Source organism: Chrysemys picta, chromosome 16 (genome assembly GCF_011386835.1).
Source record: "Chrysemys picta bellii isolate R12L10 chromosome 16, ASM1138683v2, whole genome shotgun sequence".
In the NCBI taxonomy this organism is placed as follows: Eukaryota; Metazoa; Chordata; order Testudines; family Emydidae; genus Chrysemys; species Chrysemys picta.
The window spans coordinates 12,456,507-12,479,595 of NC_088806.1; the positions used below are offsets into that span (position 1 = coordinate 12,456,507).

The window sequence follows — 23,089 nt, forward strand, 5'->3', positions numbered from 1 at the left end:
GTCACGTCTTTTGCGGCCTGGAAGACCTCCAGAGTCGAGGGGGCCCTCAGGTGTGAGGCACCATCACCGCTCCTGGGAGTCGGAGGTGAGTTCTGGATTGGTCTCGGTGCCCTCGTCGCATTATCCAGCAGTATATGCAGAACCAGAAAATGCAAAAGCAGGTGAGGAGGTGACGGCAGCGTGGTGACGAGAGTGATGAGGACATGGACACAGATTTCTCTCAAAGTACGGGCCCTGGCAATTTGGACATCATGGTGGTAATGGGGCAGGTTCATGCTGTGGAACGCCAATTCTGGGCCCGGGAAACAAGCACAGACTGGTGGGACTGCAGAGTTTTGCAGGTCTGGGATGCGTAAGAGCACTTTCACGGAACTTTGTGACTTGCTTTCTCCTGCCCTGAAGCACAAGAATACCAAGATGAAAGCAGCCCTCACAGTTCACAAGCGAGTGGTGATAGCCCTGTGGAAGCTTGCAACGCCAGACAGCTACCGGTCAGTCGGGAATCAATTTGGAGTGGGCAAATCTACTGTGGGGGCTGCTGTGATGCAAGTAGCCAACGCAATCACTGAGCTGCTGCTATCAAGGGTAGTGACTCTGGGAAATGTGCAGGTCATAGTGGATGGCTTTGCTGCAATGGGACTCCCTAACTATGGTGGGGCAGTAGACGGAACGCATAACCCTATCTTGGCACCAGACCACCAAGGCAGCAAGTACATAAACTGAAAGGGGTACTTTTCAATGGTGCTGCAAGCATTGGTGGATCACAAGGGACATTTCACCAACATCAACGTGGGATGGCTGGGAAAGATACATGACGCTCGCATCTTCAGGAACTCTGGTCTGTTTCAACATTTGCAGCAAGGGACTTTCTTCCCAGACCAGAAAATAACGGTTGGGGATGTTGAAATGCCTATAGTTATCCTTGGGGACCCAGCCTACCCCTTGCTCCCATGGCTCATGAAACCATACACAGGCAGCCTGGACAGTAGTCAGGAGCTGTTCAACTATAGGCTGAGCAAGTGCAGAATGGTGGTAGAATGTGCATTTGGACGTTTAAAAGCGTGCTGGTGCAGTTTACTGACTCGGTTAGACCTCAGCAAAAACAATATTCCCATTGTTATTACTGCTTGCTGTGCGCTCCACAATATCTGTGAGAGTAAGGGGGAGACGTTTATGGTGGGGTGGGAGGTTGAGGCAAATCGCCTGGCAGCTGATTACATGCAGCCAGACACCAGGGCGGTTAGAAGAGTACAGGAGGGCACGGTGCACATCAGAGAAGCTTTGAAAACCAGTTTCATGACTGGCCAGACTACGGTGTGAAAGTTCTGTTTGTTTCCTTGATGAAAACCCGCCCCCTTCGTTCACTCTACTTCCCTGTAAGCCAACCGCCCTCCCCTCCCCCCTTCGATCACCGCTTGCAGAGGCAATAAAGTCATTGTTGTTTCAAATTCATGCATTGTTTATTAATTCATCACACAAATAGGGGGTATAACTGCCAAGGTAGCCCGGGTGGGGTTGGGGAGGAGAGAAGGACAAGGCCACACTGCACTTTAAAACTTATTGAATGCCAGCTTTCTGTTGCTTGTGCAGTCCTCTGGGGTGGAGTGCTTGGGTGCCCAGAGGCACCCCCACCACGTTCTTGGGCGTCTGGGTGAGGAGGCTATGGAACTTGGGGAGGCGGATGGTTGGTTACACAGGGGCTGCAGCGGCGGTCTGTGCTCCTGCCTTTCCTGCAGCTCAACCATATACCGGAGCATATCAGTTTGATCCTCCAGTAGCCTCAGCATTGCCTCCTGCCTTCTGTCAGCAAGCTGACACCCCCTATCACCTTCAACCCGCCACCTATCCTCGCGTTCATATTGTGCTTTCCTAGACTCTGACATTGCTTGCCTCCACGCATTCTGCTGGGATCTTTCAGTGTGGGAGGACTGCATGAGCTCAGAGAACATTTCATCGCGAGTGCGTTTTTTTCACCTTGTAATCTTCGCTAGCCTCTGGGACGGAGATGATAGGGGCAGCGTTGAAACATTTGCAGCTGCGGGAAGGGAAAAAAGAGAGAGTAGTAGTTTAAAAAGACATTTTAGAGAACAATGGGTTGGCAATTTAAAAGGAGGGGCTGCGGTTTTCGGGTTAATGTGCAGCACAAACCCAACTAACCCCCCCCGCACACACACACCCAATTCTCTGGGATGATCGCTTCAACCCTCCCCCCACCGCGTGGCTAATGGCCACCTCTAAATGTCCCCTTAATAAAATTACCCTATTTCAACCAGGTGATCATGAGGAGTGACCATCCAGGATAGCTTCATGGAGATGTCCCTGGAGGATTTCCGCTCCATCCCCAGACACGTTAACAGACTTTTCCAGTAGCTGTACTGGCCGCGAATGCATCCTAAATTGCCAACAATCTTCAGGGCAAATTAATCAATAAACATGTTTGCTTTTAAACCATGTATTATATTTACAAAGGTACACTCACCAGAGGTCCCTTCTCTGCCTGGCAGGTCCGGGAGCCCGCCTTGGGTGGGTACGGGGGGTACTAGGTCCAGGGTGAGAAACAGTTCCTGGCTCTCGGGGAAAATGGTTTCTCCGCTTGCTTGCTGTGCGCTATCTTCAACCTCCTCCTCTTCCTCGACCCCAAAATGTGCATCCCTGTTGCATGATAATCCATTGACAGAGTCAAAGCACAGGAGTGGGGTAGTGGTGGCTGCACCCCCTAGAATGGCATGCAGCTCATCATAGAAGCGGCATGTCTGGGGCTCTGACCCCAAGCAGCCGTTTGCCTCTCTGGTTTTTTGGTAGGCTTGCCTGAGCTCCTTAAGTTTCATGCGGCACTGCTGAGGGGCCCTGTTATAGCCTCTGTCCTTCATGCTCTTGGAGATTTTTTCAAATGTTTGGGCATTTCGTCTTTTGGAACGGAGTTCTGATAGCACAGATTTGTCTCCCCATACAGCAATCAGATCCCGTAACTCCCGTTCTGTCCATGCTGGAGCTCTTTTGCAATTCTGGGACTCCATCATGGTCACCTCTGCTGATGAGATCTGCACTCACCTGCAGCTTGCCACGCTGGCCAAACAGGAAAAGAGATTCAAAAGTTTGCGGGCCTTTTCCTGTCTACCTGGCTAGTGCATCTGAGTTGAGAGCGCTGTCCAGAACGGTCACAATGAAGCACTCTGGGATAGCTCCCTGAGGCCAATACCTTCGAATTGCAACCACACTACCCTAAATTCAACCCGGCAAGGTCGATTTCAGCGCTAATCCCTTCGTCGGAGGAGTACAGAAATCGATTTTACGAGCCCTTTAAGTAAAAAAAAATGGCTTCGTCGTGTGGACGGGTGCAGGGTTAAAATCGATCTAACGGTGCTAAATTCGACCTAAACTTGTAGTGTAGACCAGGGCTATATGATCACAGTGTTATTCAATTTCGTTCCATAGTTAGATGTACAATTTTAAAATGCTACTCTCTCTCTGGTAGCACATCCAATAGCTTTGAGTATTCATTCCTGATGACTGAACTGCTCTTGAACTTTCTCCATGCCATAATGGAGGAGTGGAAAAGAGACACGCACAAAAAGAAATTGTTTTAAGTAAATGGTCATTTGTCTCAAAATCCACCAAAAACCTGAACTTCACCCTATGACAAAAAACTAATATCCAGTTATGTTATCAAAAGCCCTCAGGAAAGAAAAACCCACAACACACAAGCGAATAAGACAGTTTCAATATCATATAAAATGAAATTCCAGAGCATCTTACATCTCATGATGCCAAATTAGAACCGATTTTCCTATTACGCTGTCCTCTGGTCCATTCAAACCTTCTTCACTCAGCACCACCTCATTACAATTCAGTCATGTGTGATGATGCGGTTCTGGCGGAACCCAACTGAGAGTGCCAACTCAGGACAAATTGCTCAAACAGGGCAGTTACAGCCCAAGGCTGGGGTTTTTTCCACCTCTAAGGCAAACCAAACCAGCCAGACTAAGAGGACTTTGGTCTGACCCCACTGGCTAACTGCAAGTCTCACAAGCAATCTCCTTAGACACTCCAGTTTCCCAGTATTACCACCAGTGCCACTCGTTACGGGGACAAATGCTTATGAAAACCAAGACCCCAGTAAAAGAAAAAGGTTCTCCTGATCCCAAAGGACCAAGCCCCAGACCCAGGTCAATATACAAATCAGATCTTACCCACAAATCACGCTGTTGCCAATCCTTTAGAATCTAAAATCTAAAGGTTTATCCATAAAAGGAAAAAGATAGAGATGAGAGTTAGAATTGGTTAAATCGAATCAATTACATACAATAATGACAAAGTTCTTGGTTCAGGCTTGCAGCAGCGATAGAATAAACTGCAGGTTCAAATCAAGTCTCTGGAATACATCCCCCGCTGGGATGGGTCCTCGGTCCTTTGTTCAAAGCTTCAGCTTGTAGCAAAGTTCCTCCAGAGGTATGAAGCAGGATTGAAGACAAGATGGAGATGAGGCATCAGCCTTATATAGTCTTTTCCAGGTGTAAGAACACCGCTTTGTTCTTACTGTGGAAAATTACAGCAAGATGGAGCCTGGAGTCACATGGGCCAGTCCCTGCATACTTTGCTGAGTCTGAAGGCATATTTGCCTTCTCTCAATGGCTCCATTGTATAGCTGATGGTCCTTAATGGGCCATCAAGCAGGCTAGGCAGAGCTAATCCCAGCTTGTCTGGGATGTCACCCAGAAGCATAGCATAAATTTGCCATACAGACAGTATAGAGCCAATATTCATAACTTCAACTACAAAATTGATACACACATATAGACAGCATAATCATAACCAGTAAACCATAACCTTGTCTTAGACACCCCATTTGACCCCCTTTATACAAGATTTGGGTGCCACTACAGGACCTTGGTTGCAACAATGATCTATATGGTCCCAGTTTATGTCAATAACATCACATCATGTTAGTTACAAAGGTTTTAGCATGATCATAATAGGGCAAATCAGCCAATCTTTCCATCTGGAAAGGCTGAAATGATACTTTTTTTCTACCTTTCCTCCTGCCTTTTAATTACATCTCACTATATTCTAAATCAGAAAACTGGTAGAAAAACTACCTCCTCTTCAGAACAACAACAAGTAATGTCAGAAAACCTGGGAATGAGACTCTCGCCCAACCAGGAAATCTGGTGACTAACATTCACTTTGCAATGTGATGCTCAGGATTTATCAGGACTAGGAAGGGTGATGGAGATCAGGTTAGCACAAGGGGAAAGCTAACCACACCACTGCACCTGGGTTATGTCTGCCCTGAAAAGATAGTTGTGTTTTTACACCAAGATAGCTAATTTGAGCAATTTAGTCTGTATCTACATTCGAGACCTTACAGTGGCACAACTGTAGTGATGCAGCTGCGCTGGTGTAACATCTCTTGTGAAGTCGCTCTATGGTGGTGGGCGAGAGCTCTCCCGTCGACATAATTAAACTACTCCCATTGAGCGGTGGTAGCTATGTGGGCGGGAGAAGCTCTCCCACCGACATAGCGCTGTGCACACTGCCAATTATGCCGGCAAAACTTATGTTACTCAGGAGTGGGGTTTTTTCACACCCCTGAGCGACATAAGTTTTGCCAACATAAGTGGTAGTGTAGACATGGCCTACTCAATGTAGACTTCTGGTGGAGACAAGGCACAGATAGTTTTTATCTCACTGTAGCTAGATGAGGTCAACCCTCTCTCTCCCAACTCGGATTGATGGACATTTCTGTCAAGAGGGACACACATTCCCATAACTCATAAGACAAAGGAGTTGATAGAAATGTTCACAGGATTCACCCCAAAGTAAGGTGAGCTGCAAAAGATAGAAGGCGGCAACTCACCAGAAGGGAGCTGAGAGACTACAGTAAAGGAAATGGTGCAATCGACCTTAAAGACCAATATGTGGGAATTAGCCAACGTATTACCAAAACAAAACCCAAAACAAAAAATCTTTGGGCAGCCCTCCTGAATACAAGTATAGTGTTATTCTCCTGTGTGGATTCTCTGATGTGTGATGATCCATGAACTATGACTGAAGCCTTTCCCACATACAGGGCACGACTAAGGCTTCTCCCCTGTGTGGATTTTTTGATGTGAGACAAGCCGTGAGCTAGAAGTGAAGCCTTTACCGCACTGAGGGCATCTGAAGGGTCTCTCTCCTGTGTGGTTTCTCTGATGTGTGATAAGGTTTCCTTTCCGAATGAAACTTTTCCCACACTCAGAGCATGTGTAGGGTCTCTCTCCTGTGTGGTTTCTCTGATGTGTGATAAGGTTTGCTCTCTGGTTGAAGCTTTTCCCACACTCAGAGCATGAGTAGGGTCTCTCTCCTGTGTGGTTTCTCTGATGTGTGATAAGGTTTCCTTTCCGAATGAAGCTTTTCCCACACTCAGAGCATGTGTAGGGTCTCTCTCCTGTGTGGTTTCTCTGATGTGTGATAAGGTTTGCTCTTTGATTGAAGCTTTTCCCGCATTCAGAGCATGTGTAGGGCGTCTCTCCTGTGTGGTTTCTCTGATGTATGATGAGCTCTGAGTTCCGACGGAAGCTTTTCCCACACTCAGGGCAGCTATAGGGCGTCTCCCCTGTGTGGATTCTCTGATGTTCGATAAGGTTTGATCTCTGACGGAAACTTTTCCCGCACTCAGAACATGTGTAGGGTCTCTCTCCTGTGTGAATTGTCTTATGTGCGTTAAGGTGTGAGTGTGAACTGAAGCTTTTCCCACACTCAGGGCATGTGTAGGGGGACTCCCCTGTGTGTCTTCTCTTATGTTTGATCATCTGTGATCTATCAGTGAAGCTTTTCCCACACTCAGGGCATGAGTAGGGTTTCTCTCCTGTGTGGATTCTCCGATGTGAAACAAGCTGATAGCTACAAATGAAGGCTTTCCCGCACTCAGGGCATCTGTAAGGTCTCTCCTCAGTGTGAATTCTCTGATGTATGATCAGCAATGAGCTCCGAATGAAGCTTTTCCCACACTCAAGGCACGTGTAGGGTCTCTCACCTGTGTGGATTCTCTGATGCATGATCAGCAATGAGTTCCGATTGAAGCTTTTCCCGCACTCAAGGCACGTGTAGGGTTTCTCACCTGTGTGGATTCTCTGATGTGTGACAAGGGCAGAGCTCTGACTGAAGCTTTTCCCACATTCAGGACATGTGTACGGTTTCTCTCCCGTATGGGTTCTCTTATGTGTGATAAGCTGTGAACTATGACTGAAGCTTTTCCCACACTCAGGGCATGAATAGGATCTCTCTCCTGTGTGGATTTTCCGATGTGAGACCAGCTGTGAGTTAGAAATGAAGCTTTTCCCACACTCAGGGCATGAATAGGGTCTCTCACCTGTGTGGATTCGCTGATGCGAGACAAGATGTGAGCTAGAAGTGAAGCCTTTCCCACACTCAAGGCATGAGTAGGGTCTCTCTCCTGTGTGGTTTCGCCGATGTGTGACAAGCTGAGACCTATTATTGAAGACTTTCCCGCACTCAGTACATCTGAAGGGTCTCTCTCCAGTGTGGATTCTCTGGTGCTTATTAAGCTCTGAGCTCCGAATGAAGCTTTTCCCGCACTCACAGCAAGTGTAGGGTCTTTCTCCTGTGTGGATTCTCCTATGTAACATAAGCTCTGAGCTCCGACCGAAGCCTTTCCCACACTCATGACACGTGTGGGGTTTCTCCCCTGTGTGGATTCTGTGATGTGTGGTAAGGTTTGAGCTGCGACTGAAGCTTTTCCCACACTCGAGGCATGTGTATGGTCTCTCTCCAGTGTGGATTCTCTGATGTATGATAAAGGCATTGTTATGTTTGAAGGTTTTCCCACACTCCAGGCAGATGTACGGTGTTTCTCCTGTGTTCATTCTCTCATGTCTAATAAGGTCTGAACCTCTACTGAACTTTTCCCCTGGTCTGTGCTGACTCTCACAGTTGTTTGCCTGTGGACAACTCCAGGAAACATTCCCTTTGGATCTTTCTGAGAATGTCCCATGTGCTTCTACTTGCTCAGCATCGTCTCGTTGAGGATTCTCCACCTCATTCGCCATCCCATCATCTGCTAGGATAGAGAGAGAAACCAGACACAGGTCACTCCCTTTGCCAGAGAAAAAGGGAACCTCAGAGAGAGGAATGGAAGAAAGGGGGGAACAAACAAAAGTGAGTGACGGAGAGATCAAACAAAGAAAGCTGAATTTCCCCCAAACCTTTCCCCAAATGAGAGAGACGAGGGGAACAACTCTGGGTCTAAATTTCAACTAAACACTCAGGGAAAAAGCAGACTGGGGAGGGAGCTAATATCAGGCGAGAGTCAGGACAGGTAGGAAGCCATAAGTGAAGTCTGCCATGAGGATGCCACACCTCCTGAGGACAATCCTGAACTCAGAAAGCTCACAAGGGCTTTGTAGGAATCCCAAATATTTCCTTAATTCAGGGACAGATTTTGAGTTGGTTTAACTGATTCCTCACCTGTGCAGGCATCTCTCAGGGTCTCTCTTTCCTCAGAGTCCTGGAGGTCTGGGACCCATGGTTCCTCCCCTTGCTCCAGCCAGGAGATCACATGAGGTTTGGAAACTGGAAACCCTGCACAAGTAACAGAAAACAAATGAGATCAACTGAATTTGATGGATACTTGTGTCACATTCTGGGAGTGGAATCCAGACCCCCGAAAGGTTGTGTCACCACCTGCCCTGTAATCCTGGGTTCCTCACAATGCTTTGCTGTTGTAGCTCCCAGCCTGGGCCGCTGACAAACAACCTACCATAAGAACAAAAGAGCAGCCGTACTGGGTCAGACCAAAGGTCCATCTAGCCCAGTATCCTGTCTACCAACAGTGCCAATGCCAGGTGCCCTAGAGAGAGTGAACCTAACAGGTAATGATCAAGTGATCTCTCTCCTGCCGTCCATCTCCACCCTCTGACAGACACAGGCTAGGGACACCATTCCTTACCCATCCTGGCTAATAGTCATTAACGGACTTAACCTCCATGAGTTTATCCAGTTCTCTTTTAAACCCTGTTATAGTCCTAGCCTTCACAACCTCCTCAGGCAAGGAGTTCCACAGGTTGACTGTGCGCTGTGTGAAGAAGAACTTCCTGTTATTTGTTTTAAACCTGCTGCCCATTAATTTCATTTGGTGGCCCCTAGTTCTTATATTATGAGAATAAGTAAATAACATTTCCTTATTCACTTTCTCCACACCACTCATGATTTTATATACCTCTATCATACTCCCTACAAAGATCAGCACTTCCGGAGCAGGGTAGTAACGTACTAGAGGAGGCTCCTTTTCTTCTTGGAGTGATGGTCCCTATTGTATTCCACCGAGGGTGAGTAACGAGCAGTACCTAGATAGGCAGAGGGTTAGAGGAAGACGACGGAACTGTGAAGTGGAGCATCTTTGCACCGAATGAGCTGTCTGCCACAGAATTACACTCTGCAGCATAAGGAGAAGAAAAGATGCACAGCCAACTCCACGTGGCCGCCTCATATTTGTCCATAAGGGTCACGTCATGGAGCCCGGCAGTAGTCGATGCTGGCACTCTCGTGGAATAGGCCCATATCCCACCTGGTTGGGACCATCCTGATAATTGATAGCAGAGCTCAATTCACCCTCAGACCCACTTCGAGATTCTCTGGGTGGATATGGCCTGCCCTTTAATTCTCTTCGCTATGGCAACAAATAGCCAGGGAGATTTCAGGAATGGCTTTGTCCTTTGTAGGTAAAAGACCAGGGACCTACGTACATCAAGGAAGTGAAGCTGCTGTTCCTCATTTAAAGCATGTGATTTGGGATGCAGGCAAAGTGAGACGGCTCTCTACTTGCATTCAGAAATATAGCTTACACGCAGACGGTGTTGTGCGGAGGACTGCACTGTCAGAACAGGTGGATGGGCTCTGTGGACTATAGGATGTTTCTGAGGAGGTTCATAGGCCTGTTGGTGGTAAAACTGGGGCTTCTGTAACACTGGGAGAAGACAGCAGGTGATAAAACGTTTGCTTTGGTGCAGATGTATATATGCCTAAGGATCGCAGAGTGGCTCTGGAATCTTTCAGCGAGGGCAAGGAGTCATCCGTCTTTTGATTGAAGAGGTGTGATTCATCAAAAGGGAGATCTTCGATCGTGTTCTGCACTTCTCTAGGGAAACCAGGATTCCCTCCTTATGACGACGGTAGTTACCAAAATGCACAAGGATGTGTCTGCTGAATCAACCACAGCCTGAAGTATCGACTTTGCGACCAACTTGCCTTCCTCTAGACTTGACAGGAATTGGGCATGATCTTGTTGAGGTAGCTCATTTGCCATGTCCATACTGTAAGAAGACGTACTTGGCCATCACTGCCAGACAGTTCGAGATCCAGAACTGGAGGCCGTCCGAGAAGAAAACCTTTCAAGCCATAAGGTCCAGTCTCTTGCCCTCCTTGTCAGCTGGGGTGGAGTGTGGGTGCTGTTGTTTAGCTCACTCCATAGCAGCCTGAATCACCAGGGAACTGGGCAGAGGATGAGAGAATAGAAACTTGGAACCGTTGGGGTGGATAGGGGGAGGACACTGTACCTCTTTTCTGCCTCTTTTGGGGTGGGGGTGCACATGGGCAGGAGATGGCACACAGTATGTGCCTATTGGAGAGTGTCCTGGTTGAATAGGCCAACCCTGGCCAGTACCAACGTGTGCAAAATGTCCAGCAGGTGGTGCTGCCTGTGCTGCACCTCCTCCAACGGTATTTCGAGAGCATGAGCTGTACTTCATTGCAGCTCTTGAAACTGACAGCATAGCACCTGTGTAATAGCTACCATGGTGCCTGGAAATAGAACAGCAACTAAGGTGGGCCCCACAAGCCCTATGGAAATAATGAGAAGGGGAGGAGCTCACTGGGAATCAATGCAGGGGTGTGTAAAATAATGTAAATTAAAGATGTTTGGATGTGCCCCTCTCCTATGACTATGGAGGAGCAGGATCAATGACCTATGGCAAGGGGTGGACAATTGGGTGTACTGTGTATGAGGTGTTTTTCTGGAAATGTATATATTACTAGGGGACACAATTACACTAGCCCCTAACCAAATTACACACATCTACACTCTGCTATCTGGACTTTGGTGCTCAAATGGATCTGTAAATCTTAATGCTGTGAATAATTGAACCAGGGCATACTGCCCGATTTCATACCAAGTGGTTAAGTTTGTTTGGACAATAACCCATTTTTCTGTGGACATTCAAGAGACTTATGATGTGGACAAAAGCACGCAAAACCTGCAGGGGCAGCTTGTTGCAACTGCCAGCAAATGGACACATTAAGATCTTGACCCTGTCGAAGGTGGTGGCTTGGATGTTGGACCATACTGCAGTGGTCAGGACTCTCAGTGCTGCTGTGCATTGTGGATTGTTAACTCTACTTGTGTTACATTGCATATGGAGATAACCTACAAGTAATGTAGTAAGCCCTCCCCACCCCGCAGTGTGCAAGACAACCCGGACCCAACCTTCTCGGGCCCACTATAATGGGAAGTCTAATTGGAGTATAATGGGAACACTAACTGGAATAGGTGTGGTATGCCCGTACGAGAGAAGGTGCAGGGCACTGTACTACACAAGGGGCAGTGGGACAAGTGGAATATCACACCTTCCACCTTGATGCCTGGCCCTATCAGGAAATGTGTCACCATGTGTCCTATGCTTTTCCAGGGATACCTGGGCAGGAGGATCCCAAAAGAAAAAGAGAAAAAAAAGGGGTGGAGTGTTAGGATATAGAGATTCAGGCCTGTCTTTGAGACTTTAGGTGTATTCTTATCACTTAGCTAGTTACAGAGGTATAAAAGAAGAATCAAAATCAGTCTGTCTGTCTGTGTAAGGGCCTTCTCTTACTGTGACAGTCTGAGGCCTGGTTCTTAGGCTAAGGCCTTCGGCTAAGCAGAGGCCAGCCATAAACTGGGAAGTGTATGGTCACATCCTCACATTCCAAACTAGTCACATTGAAATAAGGTGCTATTGGGCTGTTAGGAATACAATCCTGTCCTGATATTCCTATCACCTCCAGAGAAAGGGAAGAGCCTAGAAGATGTAAAAGGAAACTTACTTTGATAGCATCCTGTCTGGCAAGAACTTACTTATTAATAGCTGGGATGTGAAACCCTCATTTCTGTATTGTTCTATCACTGTAGTCTCCACTTCCCTATTGTTTGTATAATCTCTGTCTGGTTCTGTGATTGTTTCTGTCTGCTGCATAATTAATTTTGTTGAGTGTAAACCAATTAAGCTGGTGAGATATAATTGGTTAAATAACCATGTTACAGTATGTTAGGATTGATTAGTTAAATTTCAGTAAAATGATTGGTTAAGATATAGCTAAGCAGAACTCAAGTTTTACTATATAGTCTGCAGTCAATCAGGAAGTAAGGGGGGGGAATGGGAACAGGGAATGGGGGTGGGGAAATTGGATTCATGTTTTGCTAAGGGGGGAATGGGAACAGGGAACGGGAACAGGGATGGCTCTGTGGTGTCAGAGCTGGGAAGGGGGACACTGAGGAAGGAAACTGGAATCGTGCCTGCTGGAAGTTCACCCCAATAAACATCCAATTGTTTGCACCTTTGCATTTTGGGTATTGTTGCTCTCTGTTCATGCGAGAAGGACCAGGGAAGTGAGAGGGTGAAGGAATAAGCTCCCTAACAGTACCACTGTGTGCAAAATGTCCAGCAGGTGGTGCCGCTTGTGCTGCACCTCCTCCAACGGTATTTCGAGAGCTTGAGCTGTCCTTCACAGCGACTCTTGAAACTGAAAGTAGTAGTCTGGGAGAGAAGAGAGAGTCAATGACACAGCCTTGCCTCGGGATGATGAGAGAAATCCCTCCGAATCTGTCAGTACCATTGGGGCCGGGCTGATCGGGGCATCATCCAATCCCGGATTCAAATGCCTACTCGGCGAAGGACAGGTCTGTGCTACAGGAGAGGATTCCCGTGCTGAACAGGACTGTTCTGAAGGAGAATATTGGGGCCACAAGCTCCCATATGGCCAATCTGGTTGGATCCTGCTGTTGCAGCGCTGGTGCCCAGGGAGTCAGGTACCAGTAGCTCCTGGATTGAGGTAAGGGAGGGTATTGCCATGGTGCCATCGGGACCTTCTGAGAGTCACATCTTCAGAATGGAAGCAGCGGACCATATGTCCAGGCCCTCAGACTCTGAGGAGGAACTGAAGTTCGGCATCAATGATGGTGCTGATGGAGCAGGGAGCGTCACAGGAACACAGCCAAAGAGTTGACAGGTTGGATACAGGGGATGGGGCCCTCTCAGTAGGTGAAGGAACCAGGACACATGGAAACTTCATCCTTCCCAGAGTGAACAGTTCATGAGGCCCGGGGGGGGGGGGCGGGGGGAGCACTTCAGAGTCTCCCTGGAGTCAACGGCACCAGGTCTATGGATGGAACTGGGGCCAGAAAGGGGAAACGTCTCGGAACTGGTGATTCACCAGATGTCGGCGGAGCCCATGCCGGGGTGTGCGAGTCCATACCTGGAACTGGCAGCTCCAGCAAGTGATGCTGCTTTTTGTCGCTCTTGGAGCGGGATGCCTCTCCTTGGCCAGAACTCATGGACGCTATGGCATCCTCCTTCGACCTGGCGGAAGACTCACTGCTATGCCTATGTGCGTGTTTCTGTGACTCGACTAGGCCCCGGCGTGGGGTCCGTATCACTGGTGCCAGCGGAGCCGGACTGAAGCTCCACGGTAGGAGGTACACGCTTAGACTGTTCAGTCCGATGTAGTGGGGGGTTCCGGGGCCAGGCTTCAACCCCAGCCCAGGGCGACTTCCATGAGATGCTTCTTAAGACGGGGGGGTGAGGGGAGGGCGCACAGGGGCACGGAAACAGAGACAGATGCTGCACCTGGATGTGGTGTGGGCTTCCCCCAAGCAATACAGACCGCATTGGTGCTCGTCGTTGATGAAGAACAAATGAGGACAGGAAGTGCAGACTTTGAATCCTGTCCTCTCAGTCATAATCCAGCATCCAGACCTGAGTGCTGGAGGGAGAGACGGGGGCAAGGGGTGGGAGGAGGGTTTGGAGGGGAACTGCATCCTGAGAATAGCGGAACAAGAAAAATCACTACTGAAACCAGGAAAATCCTGACTAGAGAGAGTACCCAGACACGGCTGCTGGGGACGAGGCGGGGAGTTAGGGATTGTTTGGCAGGAAACCGCCATTATGGCATCGCCTGTCCTTAATCCTACGAAAATTTCAGAAACAAGAAAACTACTACATAAAACAACAAAGAGGCTTTGATTTGACATGACTCACAGCCATCTGGTGTATGGACTTAGCATAACCCACAGCCATCTTCTAGGCTCAACCACCATACGTTGGAAACAAAACTATAGAGTCAGGGGAATTTGGCCTTGGCAGACAGATAGAAAAGTATTAGCTACAGCCCTACTAATTGGAGATAGACAGACAGATATTCACAAAGTCATGAGAATAGGGAGAGAATGGATAAGTTAGCCTTCAGTTTCTGCAGTTTGTCTGATAATAAAAAGTAGGATGTTTTGCTGTTGCTAAAGAAATTTTACATAGTTAGAAAGTGTACTTTAAATAGGGAAAGAGTCCCAGTCTACTGCTGGTTAAGCAGTTCTACCCTGACAGTGTATTCCACTAACAAAGCAGAAAGATAAGTGGACCTTGTTTTTAACTAATTTTGAAAAACACAAAAGCTAATGCAATAGGTGGTCTTAGGCATGTGAACCCCTGTACAGTGAAAATGAATGGTTAGTGTTTTTGCATAGCTATAATTGGTTCAAGCATAGATAAGAGAAATCCTCATTTTAACTACGTAATGGGGGGTCAGAAGACGGGATCGTTGGAACTTAACTCAGAGACACAGCTCAAGATCAAAGGTGCCAGGACTTTTACCCCTGCACGACCATATTGCGCAGAAGACGGAGCCCCGGACGAGAGCAGATCCTGACTGGCCACCGGGAGACGTCCAGCTGTCTTTGCTGGGAGGGGTGACCATTAGATGCTTGGCGTGTGTATTCTGTTGATTAGTTGCTAATAAATACATGAACATGTTTAAGGATATGACTGTGTAAGGCTCTTTCATTGGGAAAGGGCCCTGCAGACCTGTAGCACCCTGAGTATACTAGGAAGGGATATTGGTCCTGAGCTCAGGGAGGGGTGAAGTTGGGCCTCTTGTCCCTGTGTACCCACAAGGACGGGGAGGGGGTGGGAGTGTTAAATTGTGCGGGTTACATCCTGACTAAAGAAAGAAAATGTGTCACCAGGGACGAGAGGACAGCAGAAGCTCTGACTTGGACCAGATGGCGGTGAGAGGGAACTGGAGACGCAGGCAAAACCACAAGGCAATGCAAGGGCGCACACGTGACCCCACAGACACTACTACTATAAAAAGCTCCGGCTCTGGGAGCAGGGCGCATGCGCATTAGCCTCAGTGGAATTCAATAGGGACCATCACTCAAAGAAGAACCTGCTTTAATGAACACACACGGCATTGACGAAACTCTGTAGTGCAGACGTTGCCATAGTTAGGTCAGCCTAGCCCCCACTTAGACACAGCTGGGTCTGCGGAACAATTCTGGGCTGGCCACTTTCAGCTGTAGCGCTTGCAGTGCAGACATGCTTTTAGTTCCAAGAGAGCTCTCTGTGTGAGCCCATGACAGCTCTGTAACAAAAACACCTCATGTGCCCTCGTCTTTACACTCTGATTATAGTCATATGACTATGTAGCAAACTATGTGTGCAGAGTCCTGCACTTAGGACGGAAGAATCCCATTCACTGCTACAGACTAGGGACCGAATGGCTAGGAAGCAGTTCTGCAGAAAAGGACCAAGGGGTTACAGTGGACAAGAAGCTGGATGAGAGTCAACAGTGTGCCCTTGTTGCCAAGAAGGCTAACGGCATTTTGGCCTTTATAAGTAGGGGCATTGCCAGCAGATCGAGGGACGTGATTGTTCCCCTCTATTTGACATTGGTGAGGCCTCATCTGGAGACTGTGTCCAGTTTTGGGCCCCACACTACAAGAAGGATGTGGAAAAATTGGAAAGAGTCCAACGGAGGGCAACACAAATGATTAGGGGGCTGGAGCATATGACTTATGAGGAGAGGCTGAGGGAACTGGGATTGTTTAGTCTGCAGAAGAGAAGAATGAGGGGGGGATTTGATAGCTGCTTTCAACTACCTGAAGGGGGGTTCCAAAGAGGATGGATCTAGACTGTTCTCAGTGGTAGCAGATGACAGAACAAGGAGTAATGGTCTCAAGTTGCAGTGGGGGAGGTTTAGGTTGGATATTAGGAAAAACTTTTTCACTAGGAGGGTGGTGAAGCACAGGAGGCTTGACAAAGCCCTGGCTGGGATGATTTAGTTGGGAATTGGTCCTGCTTTGAGCAGAGGGTTGGACTAGATGGCCTCCCGAGGTCTCTTCCAACCCTGTGATTCTATGATCCTATATCAAGCACAGAGGGAAACTGAGGTATGTACTGGAATCACAGAAATATTACCAAAATTCCCACATCCAATGGTCATAGGCCTCGGAGAGAAAGCAAATGGTAGGGGCTGGACTTTAATGCATCCAATAAGGATAAATGAAATATATTGTTTAAAAAAATAATTTGTTATGCCACTGGTCATTTAAAATTTGTGTATGTCTAAAAATGATACTGGGATGGGACATAAGTCAAAGGGGGAGGGGAACAGGACACAGAAACCAATCTACACATGTATGAGTAGTAAAGGTATAGAGCAGATGTAGGCAACCTATGGCACACGTGCCAAAGGCAGCACACGAACTGATTTTCAGTGGCACTCACACTGCCCGGGCTGGTGGCCTGGGGTTCCGGCCGCCGGCCCCTCTCAGCCTGCTGCCGGCCCCAAGTCCCGGCCACCGGTCTGGGGGGCTTTGCTGCCAGTCTGGGGTCCCGGCCACCAGCCTGGGGCTCTGCAGCTGGCCCCAGCTGTGGCCCACTGGCCCCAGCCTGGGGCAGTGAGGGGTGAAGACAGGGGCAAGAGGGGGCGCAGCAGCACCCCCACCTTAAAAATTGTTCCAGCGCCACTGTACGATATTTTTAAGTTCTGATTTGCTGCTTACATCACTATCACGCCACGTGGAACAGCGCACTGGTTTGATGTTGAGATTAGAATATACCTGCAAGAACTGGAATCAGAATTTTCTCACAGATTTCAATATTTCCAGCAATTTGGCCCAATGCTTTCTTTTCTAATGAAACCTGAAAAGTTCAACGAAAGAACCTTGGATTTGTCTGTATTTCAGTGGATGGGTGCTGAAGATTTCGAAATGCAACTCATTCAGTTAAAAAGCTCAGAATTGTGGGCATCAAAGTTTGGAGATCTGTGGACTGCACTTGAAGCTACCGAGAGAGTTCCTGGGGCCTCTACTCTGACCTGCTGGACGTCCCGGCCAGGGAAACTTTACTGTTTGAAAAAAAAATTGCGTTTGCAATGCTTTCAGCATTTGGATCCACATACCTGTGTGAACAGGTTTTTTCACACATGACATCTGCCCTCTGTCCCAATCGAAGCCAGTTAACAACTGATCACTCAGAAGACTCAGCACACCACTTCTGAAAGGTTGCCGACCCCTGGTATAGAGTTATTATTACAGAGGTTCTTTAGAGAACCCACAGCTTCCAATAACCAAGGGGACAGGACTCCTTACCTAGCAAGGTCACATTCTCATAGTTCTCCTGCATGACATCTCTGTAGAGGGCTCTCTGAGCAGGGTCCAGCAGATCCCACTCTGACTCGGTGAAATACACAGCCACCTCCTCGAAGGTCACCGGCCCCTGAAAGAGCAAGAGCCCCTCACTTAGTAATTTAGTACAACCCCAGGATTCATGGGAGAGCAGGAACAGGAAAATGGAAGCTTGGGAGCAACAGGGTAGCACAGTCCCACTCCCACCCTGAGGAGCCAGGAGGCACCAGGTTGAGGGGAGAAAAAGAGAGCCCCTCACGCTGGCCAGTGGGGACAGGGGTCATCATATTCATCACACACCTACTAACCAGAAGCTGATACAGGAAATGGAGTCCCCGGCAGGGTCAGGGACAGCCTCCTGGCGGCAATCTCAATATCTCCCCCCCATAAAATTATATATAAACAAACACCTGGAAGAAAGAGGAAGTCGACAGGAAAAAATGTCAGAAGCTTGGAATTGTAGAACATTAATAAGGCAAAGCAAAGAAACAAATGGAGAACTCTCTGGCCAGCAGAATTAAGGAAATATGAAGGAGGGTTCTTGTTTTTTAGTATATCAATAACAAACAAAAAAATCCTAACAACGTTATTGGTCCATTACTAGACAGAACGGGCAGAATTATCAATAATAATAATAATAATACAGAAGAAGTAAAAATGTTCAGTGAGTATTTCACTCCTGGATTTGGGGAAAACAAGCAAATGATGTCGTGATATGTTTATGATGACAACACCACTCTTTTCATTAAAATAATAATTCATGAGGATGTTAAACAGAAACTACTAACGTCAGACATTTTTGAAATCAGCAGTTCCAGATATCTTCCGTTCAGGAGTTTTAAAAAAGCAGGCTGAGGAGGTTGAGGAGCTCTCTGGACCATTAATGCTGTTTTTCAAGAGCTCTTGCAACACTGCGGAAACTCCAGAAGACTGGAAGTCAACAATAAAGTTGCCCCTATATTTAAAAAAAATTGTAAAAGGGATGACCAAGATAACAGGCCTGACATCGAACATGGGCAAGATAATGCGGGGGCAGAGGAGGAATTAAAAGAGGGTAATATAATTCATTCCAATCAACAAAAATTTAGGGAAAACAGATCCTCACAAACTAATTGGATTTTTTTTTTTTTTGAAGGTGATCAGAAGTTCGGTCGATAAAGGAATAGTGTTAATGTAATATACTTTGATTTCTCTAAGGTATTTGACCAGGTACAGCATGATACTTGAACTAGATTCAAAACCAGCTGATACATTTCAAAGTGTAACTCTAAATGGTCACGTGTGTGGGTTTCTATTGGGGTCCCACAGGGATCGGTTATTGGCCCTCTGCTATTTAACTTGCTTATCAATGACTTGGAAGAGAACATATCATCACTGGTGAAGTTTGCAGATGAGACAGAGTTTGAGAGAGTGGTAAATAAAAAATAAAATATATGGAGAACTGGAAGGGACTTTGAAACGTCATCAAGTCCAATCCCCTGCCTTCACTAGCAGGACCAATTTTTTTTGCCCCAGATCCCTAAATGGCCCCCTCAAGAATTGAAATCACAACCCTGGGTTTAGTGGGCCAATGCTCAAACCACTGAGCTATCCCTCCCCCAAAAGTGGCTGAAGTGTATCTGTTGGTTCAGGCTGCAGCACTAGGAGTCTGGGAAGTTTTTGCAGCCCTGGCCAGGGGGTTATTTCCTGTTACACAAACAGGGGAAAGTTCCACACCCAAACCCCAGGAGCCTGCTCCTTCAATGTGGGGCCTAATCCGAATTCATTCTGGCAAGTTTGTCCTCTCTCTTTCCCCACCCTGGTTATTTCCTGCCCTCTCCCACCTCCAGCAGCTCCCACCCTCCAGTACATTTACTGCCCATCTCCCTCCAGCCAGAACCCACCACCAGCTCCGTGAAAATCCCATACCTCAGCTAACTCCGCTGCAGCCATTGCCTTTCCTCTGGAAGGGTGGGACGATCCAGAGCAAAACATGGACGTTATTCTGTAGCCTGTCGGGGCGAAAAGAACAATTGGAGAGATTTCAGAAGAGGCTTTTGTCCACTTCACACAGAGGCCCCACCAGACTTTTTTCCGTGGCAAGTGACTATCTAGGCTCTCCCACAGTGATTTTATTAGCGATAGGTCTTCCCGCCAGGATTAAAGCCTCCCAGGCCTACTCTACATTATAAAGACCTCATCTACACTAGGTCAATGTAAGCTGCATGGCATTGACTTAGTTGCGCGTGTCTCTGCACTTAAATTTCTCTCCCACCAATGTAAACTGTCCATTATGCCAACACGGTAACACCCCTTCCCCAAGCAACGCTGAGCCATGGTCGATGTACTGAGGTCAACACAGTGCAAGTCTTCCCCCCTTTCCCTTCCTGACACCTCCACCCTCCAGACACACAAAGGGCAAACCCCACTGAGGCCCAGTCTCTTCCCCTCCTGAATCCCCCAGTTTGCTCCCTGGGCAGATCCTGGCAGGAGCTGAGGGCAGCCGCTTCACTGCTGTACAGGCAGCTCCCAGCCCTCCTTCAGGGACATTCACAACCAGGGAGCACATTCCCAGGGGCTGTGAAATCCGAGGCTCCCGGGACATTTGTGCAGAGTCACTTCCCTGCCCAACCCCAGCACTTTCCCTGAGGTCTCTGGCTCAGCGGTTGGTGTTGGCAGAGACCGGGGCGACTGTGGGGGGCTAGTTCCAGCCACTGGAGAAAGTCTCTCCCCTTGGCTGGGCACAGAAGGCGCTTTAACGAAGGTCTCTCCCTGGCACAGACCCTGCTGGGACAGAGGAGCTGCTCGGCCCAGCATTCCCAGATCACACTGGAGGCAGCAGCGTGTGACGCAAGAAACTCAAACCCGACACCTTGAGTGGAAAGTAAGAGAGAGCAGCCGCCCCTCCGTCAGCAACAGCCAGCGCCCCCGGTGACAGTAACTAATGACACCACCTCCCTCATGTTAATACAGAGTCACGCAGTGTCTTTATTGCAACGTTAATCCAGACACTGGAGTCAATGAGACCGGAAATGTGGCATAGGAGGAAGGAGCCAAATCCTTTAAAACATATAATGGGGGATCCCCCCCTTTCCCACCACCGCTGCTCCCCACATCTGGGGCAAGGACTCAGGGCGATTTGCCAACCACCGTTTGGGCAGGGATGGGGGTTTAGATGTTGCCACACATATTTTATCAGAATAATAATGGCCAGCAAATTATGAGTTTTCCAATGGTCCCTCACAAGGCATAATTTGTACCGTGAATATTGCAATTAGGTGTAGGGTGTGGGCACAGGGCTACGTTCTGTCACCTCCACCCCTCCCCCGTGCCATCTATTCACACAGGCCCAGGCCAACGCTGCTTTAACAGGAGAGGGGAGGGGATGGAGGAGCCAAAAGAGTCAACAAATTCCCATGTCCTGTCCCTGGCAAATAACGATCCTAGGGACCCAGCTCAGCGCCGGGGGAAAGACCCCTCATGGGGACAGTCTGTCCTGGGTTCTGGGCACTTGTCTGGCACAAGCAGTGGTCAGCATGCGAGAGGTTAATACAGGAGGGGGAGAGAGGCGGTGGCTTCTCTGGGCACTGCCTGAGGGAGCAGGGACCCGGCCATGCACAGAGCAGCCCCAGGAGGGGAGGAAACCCCTCACCCCGCACTGGGGAAAGGGAAAGTCAGTCAGGGCCCAGCCCAGGGTCCTGTCAGCAGCTGGGAGACACCGTACCCCAGACAGCGAGCGGGAGGCCCCCGGCTTTCATAGAATCGTAGGCCTGGAAGGGACCTCGAGAGGTCGTCTAGTCCAGTCCCCGGCACTCAAGGCAGGGCTAAGTATTACCTAGACCATCCCTGAGAGGTGTTTGTCCATCCGGCTCTTAAACATCCCCAATGATGGAGACTCCACAACCTCCCTGAGCAATTTACCCCAGCGCTGAACCCCCCTGACAGTAGGGACGTGTTTCCTCCTGTCCGACCTACACCGCCCCGGCTGCCAGTTAACCCCGTGGCTTCTGCTCCCAGCCGCAGCGGTTCCGGGGAACGATTCTTCCCCCTCCGCATGTGCCTGAAACCTGGTCTCGCCTCCCGCTCGGCCTCTTTCCCCCGCAGCGACTGTGGGGCAAGTCGCCTTCACCTGCAAACACGCTGCTGTTAACGGGATAACGGGGTGGGGGGGAGGGGCACGGGGCCGGTAACGGTGATAACAGGCGGGGGAGGGGGGGTGAGAGCAGGTAACGGACACGGGCTCGGGCCGCGGGGGGCCGGGGCGGGAGCAGAGGGGTCCCGGGGGCACGCGCACTAGAGGGGGAGTGGCGGGGCCCGGCCACACGCGGTGACGGGGGGGCAGAACAGGCTCCACGAGGGGAGGGGGGAGGATCCTCGCCCCCCCGCACTCACCCGCTGTCGGTCCCCGGGCCCGGCTCTGCCGCGCGCGCAGGGCTGGGGGCGGGGAAACGCCCCCTCTCCTCAGCGCGAGCTGCGCCTGCCCGGAAACTGCCGCTCGGCGGCACGCGGGGCCTGCTGGGAAATGGAGTCTCCCGCCGGCTCTGGGCCGGCGCCGCGCATGCGCAGCCTTTAGCGACTACTGGCGCGGGGCGGCCGGGGAGGGTCCGGTTCTGACCGTCTCCCTAGCAAAGCTGCTGAGCCCGCGAACCCCGGGAGCAACCGCCCCCCTTCCCGTCATGGGGCCCCGCCCCTGATCCTCCCCTTTTACCGAGGCCACGCCCCCTTCGCAGTGTCTTCCGCCAAGGCCCCGCCCCTACTCCTCCCTTCCCCAAGGCCCGGCCCCGCTCCTCCCCCTTTACCGAGGCCCCACCCCTGCTCCTCCCCTTTTACCAAGGCCACGCCCCCTTCTCAGTGTCTTCCCCAAGGCCCCGCCCCTACTCCTACCTTTTCCCCGAGGCCCCGCCCCCTGGGCAGAAGCTGGAGTTGCTGGGGCGTCTGGGCCACTCTGGGGAGCCCCAGACCCTCCCCCTGCCCTGGGTGCTGCGCCCTGGCAGTGCTGTAGCCAGCTTCTAAGAGGAGTGGGAGCAAACATAAACAAGGCACCCCCCCCTTGGCTCTTCTAGCCACGCCCCCCCTTGGCTCCTCCTCCGACCGCCCCGCTCCTCCCCCCCATGGCTCCTCCAGCCGTCCAGTGCCACCCCCGTGCCCCGCCCCTCGCATCTCTGGCCGCGGCTGCCGGCCGCCATGCTGCGCTCCCCCCTGCTCCTCCAGCCGCGGGGCCTTCTGGGAAATGGAGTCTCCCGCCGGCTCTCGGCGGGCGCTGCGCATGCGCAGCCCTTAGCAACTACTAGCGCGGGGCGGCCGGGGAGGGTCCGGTTCTGACGTCGCCCTAGCAATGCTGCTGAGCCCGCAAACCCCGGCAGCTCACTTCCCAACTCCAAACTGATTCGCGACCGACCGGCA

The 23,089-nt window shown here is 49.8% G+C and overlaps 2 protein-coding genes across 26 annotated transcripts in view; one reads left to right on the plus strand and one right to left on the minus strand.

Annotated features, from left to right (window-relative positions):
• The window catches only part of LOC103306853 (zinc finger protein 436-like), a 495,746-nt gene that overhangs the window by 232,177 nt on the left and 240,480 nt on the right, over window positions 1–23,089 (plus strand). The window lies entirely within an intron of this gene.
• On the minus strand, window positions 1,442–22,311 carry LOC103307405 (zinc finger protein 420-like). 9 transcript variants are annotated; one of them, XM_065569484.1, is made up of 8 exons: window positions 22,079–22,235; window positions 21,658–21,815; window positions 19,616–19,698; window positions 17,672–17,798; window positions 8,467–8,580; window positions 7,352–8,059; window positions 2,480–7,267; window positions 1,442–2,035 (listed from the first exon to the last, which is right to left on the minus strand). In XM_065569484.1, the coding sequence occupies exons 2-7, from the start codon at window positions 21,740–21,742 to the stop codon at window positions 6,078–6,080; spliced, it is 2,307 nt and encodes a 768-aa protein (XP_065425556.1). In that variant the 5' UTR covers window positions 21,743–21,815; window positions 22,079–22,235; the 3' UTR covers window positions 1,442–2,035; window positions 2,480–6,077. The 9 variants fall into 9 exon arrangements, with proteins under 9 accessions (XP_065425556.1, XP_065425562.1, XP_065425560.1 ...); XM_065569490.1 differs by lacking the exon at window positions 7,352–8,059 and having other exon boundaries at window positions 2,480–2,652; window positions 22,079–22,302; XM_065569488.1 differs by lacking the exon at window positions 21,658–21,815 and having other exon boundaries at window positions 22,079–22,236.

Coding starts and splice junctions, on each gene's coding strand:
- LOC103307405 (XM_065569482.1), bottom strand. CDS start 21,742: ATGCGGAGGGGGAAGAATCGTTCCCCGGAACCGCTGCGGCTGGGAGCA. Junction 19,699..21,657: donor TGGCAGCCGGGGCGGTGTAG/GTCGGACAGGAG, acceptor TCGCCCCGACAG/GCTACAGAATAACGTCCATG. Junction 8,060..8,466: donor CCTGAGAGATGCCTGCACAG/GTGAGGAATCAG, acceptor TCTCTATCCTAG/CAGATGATGGGATGGCGAAT.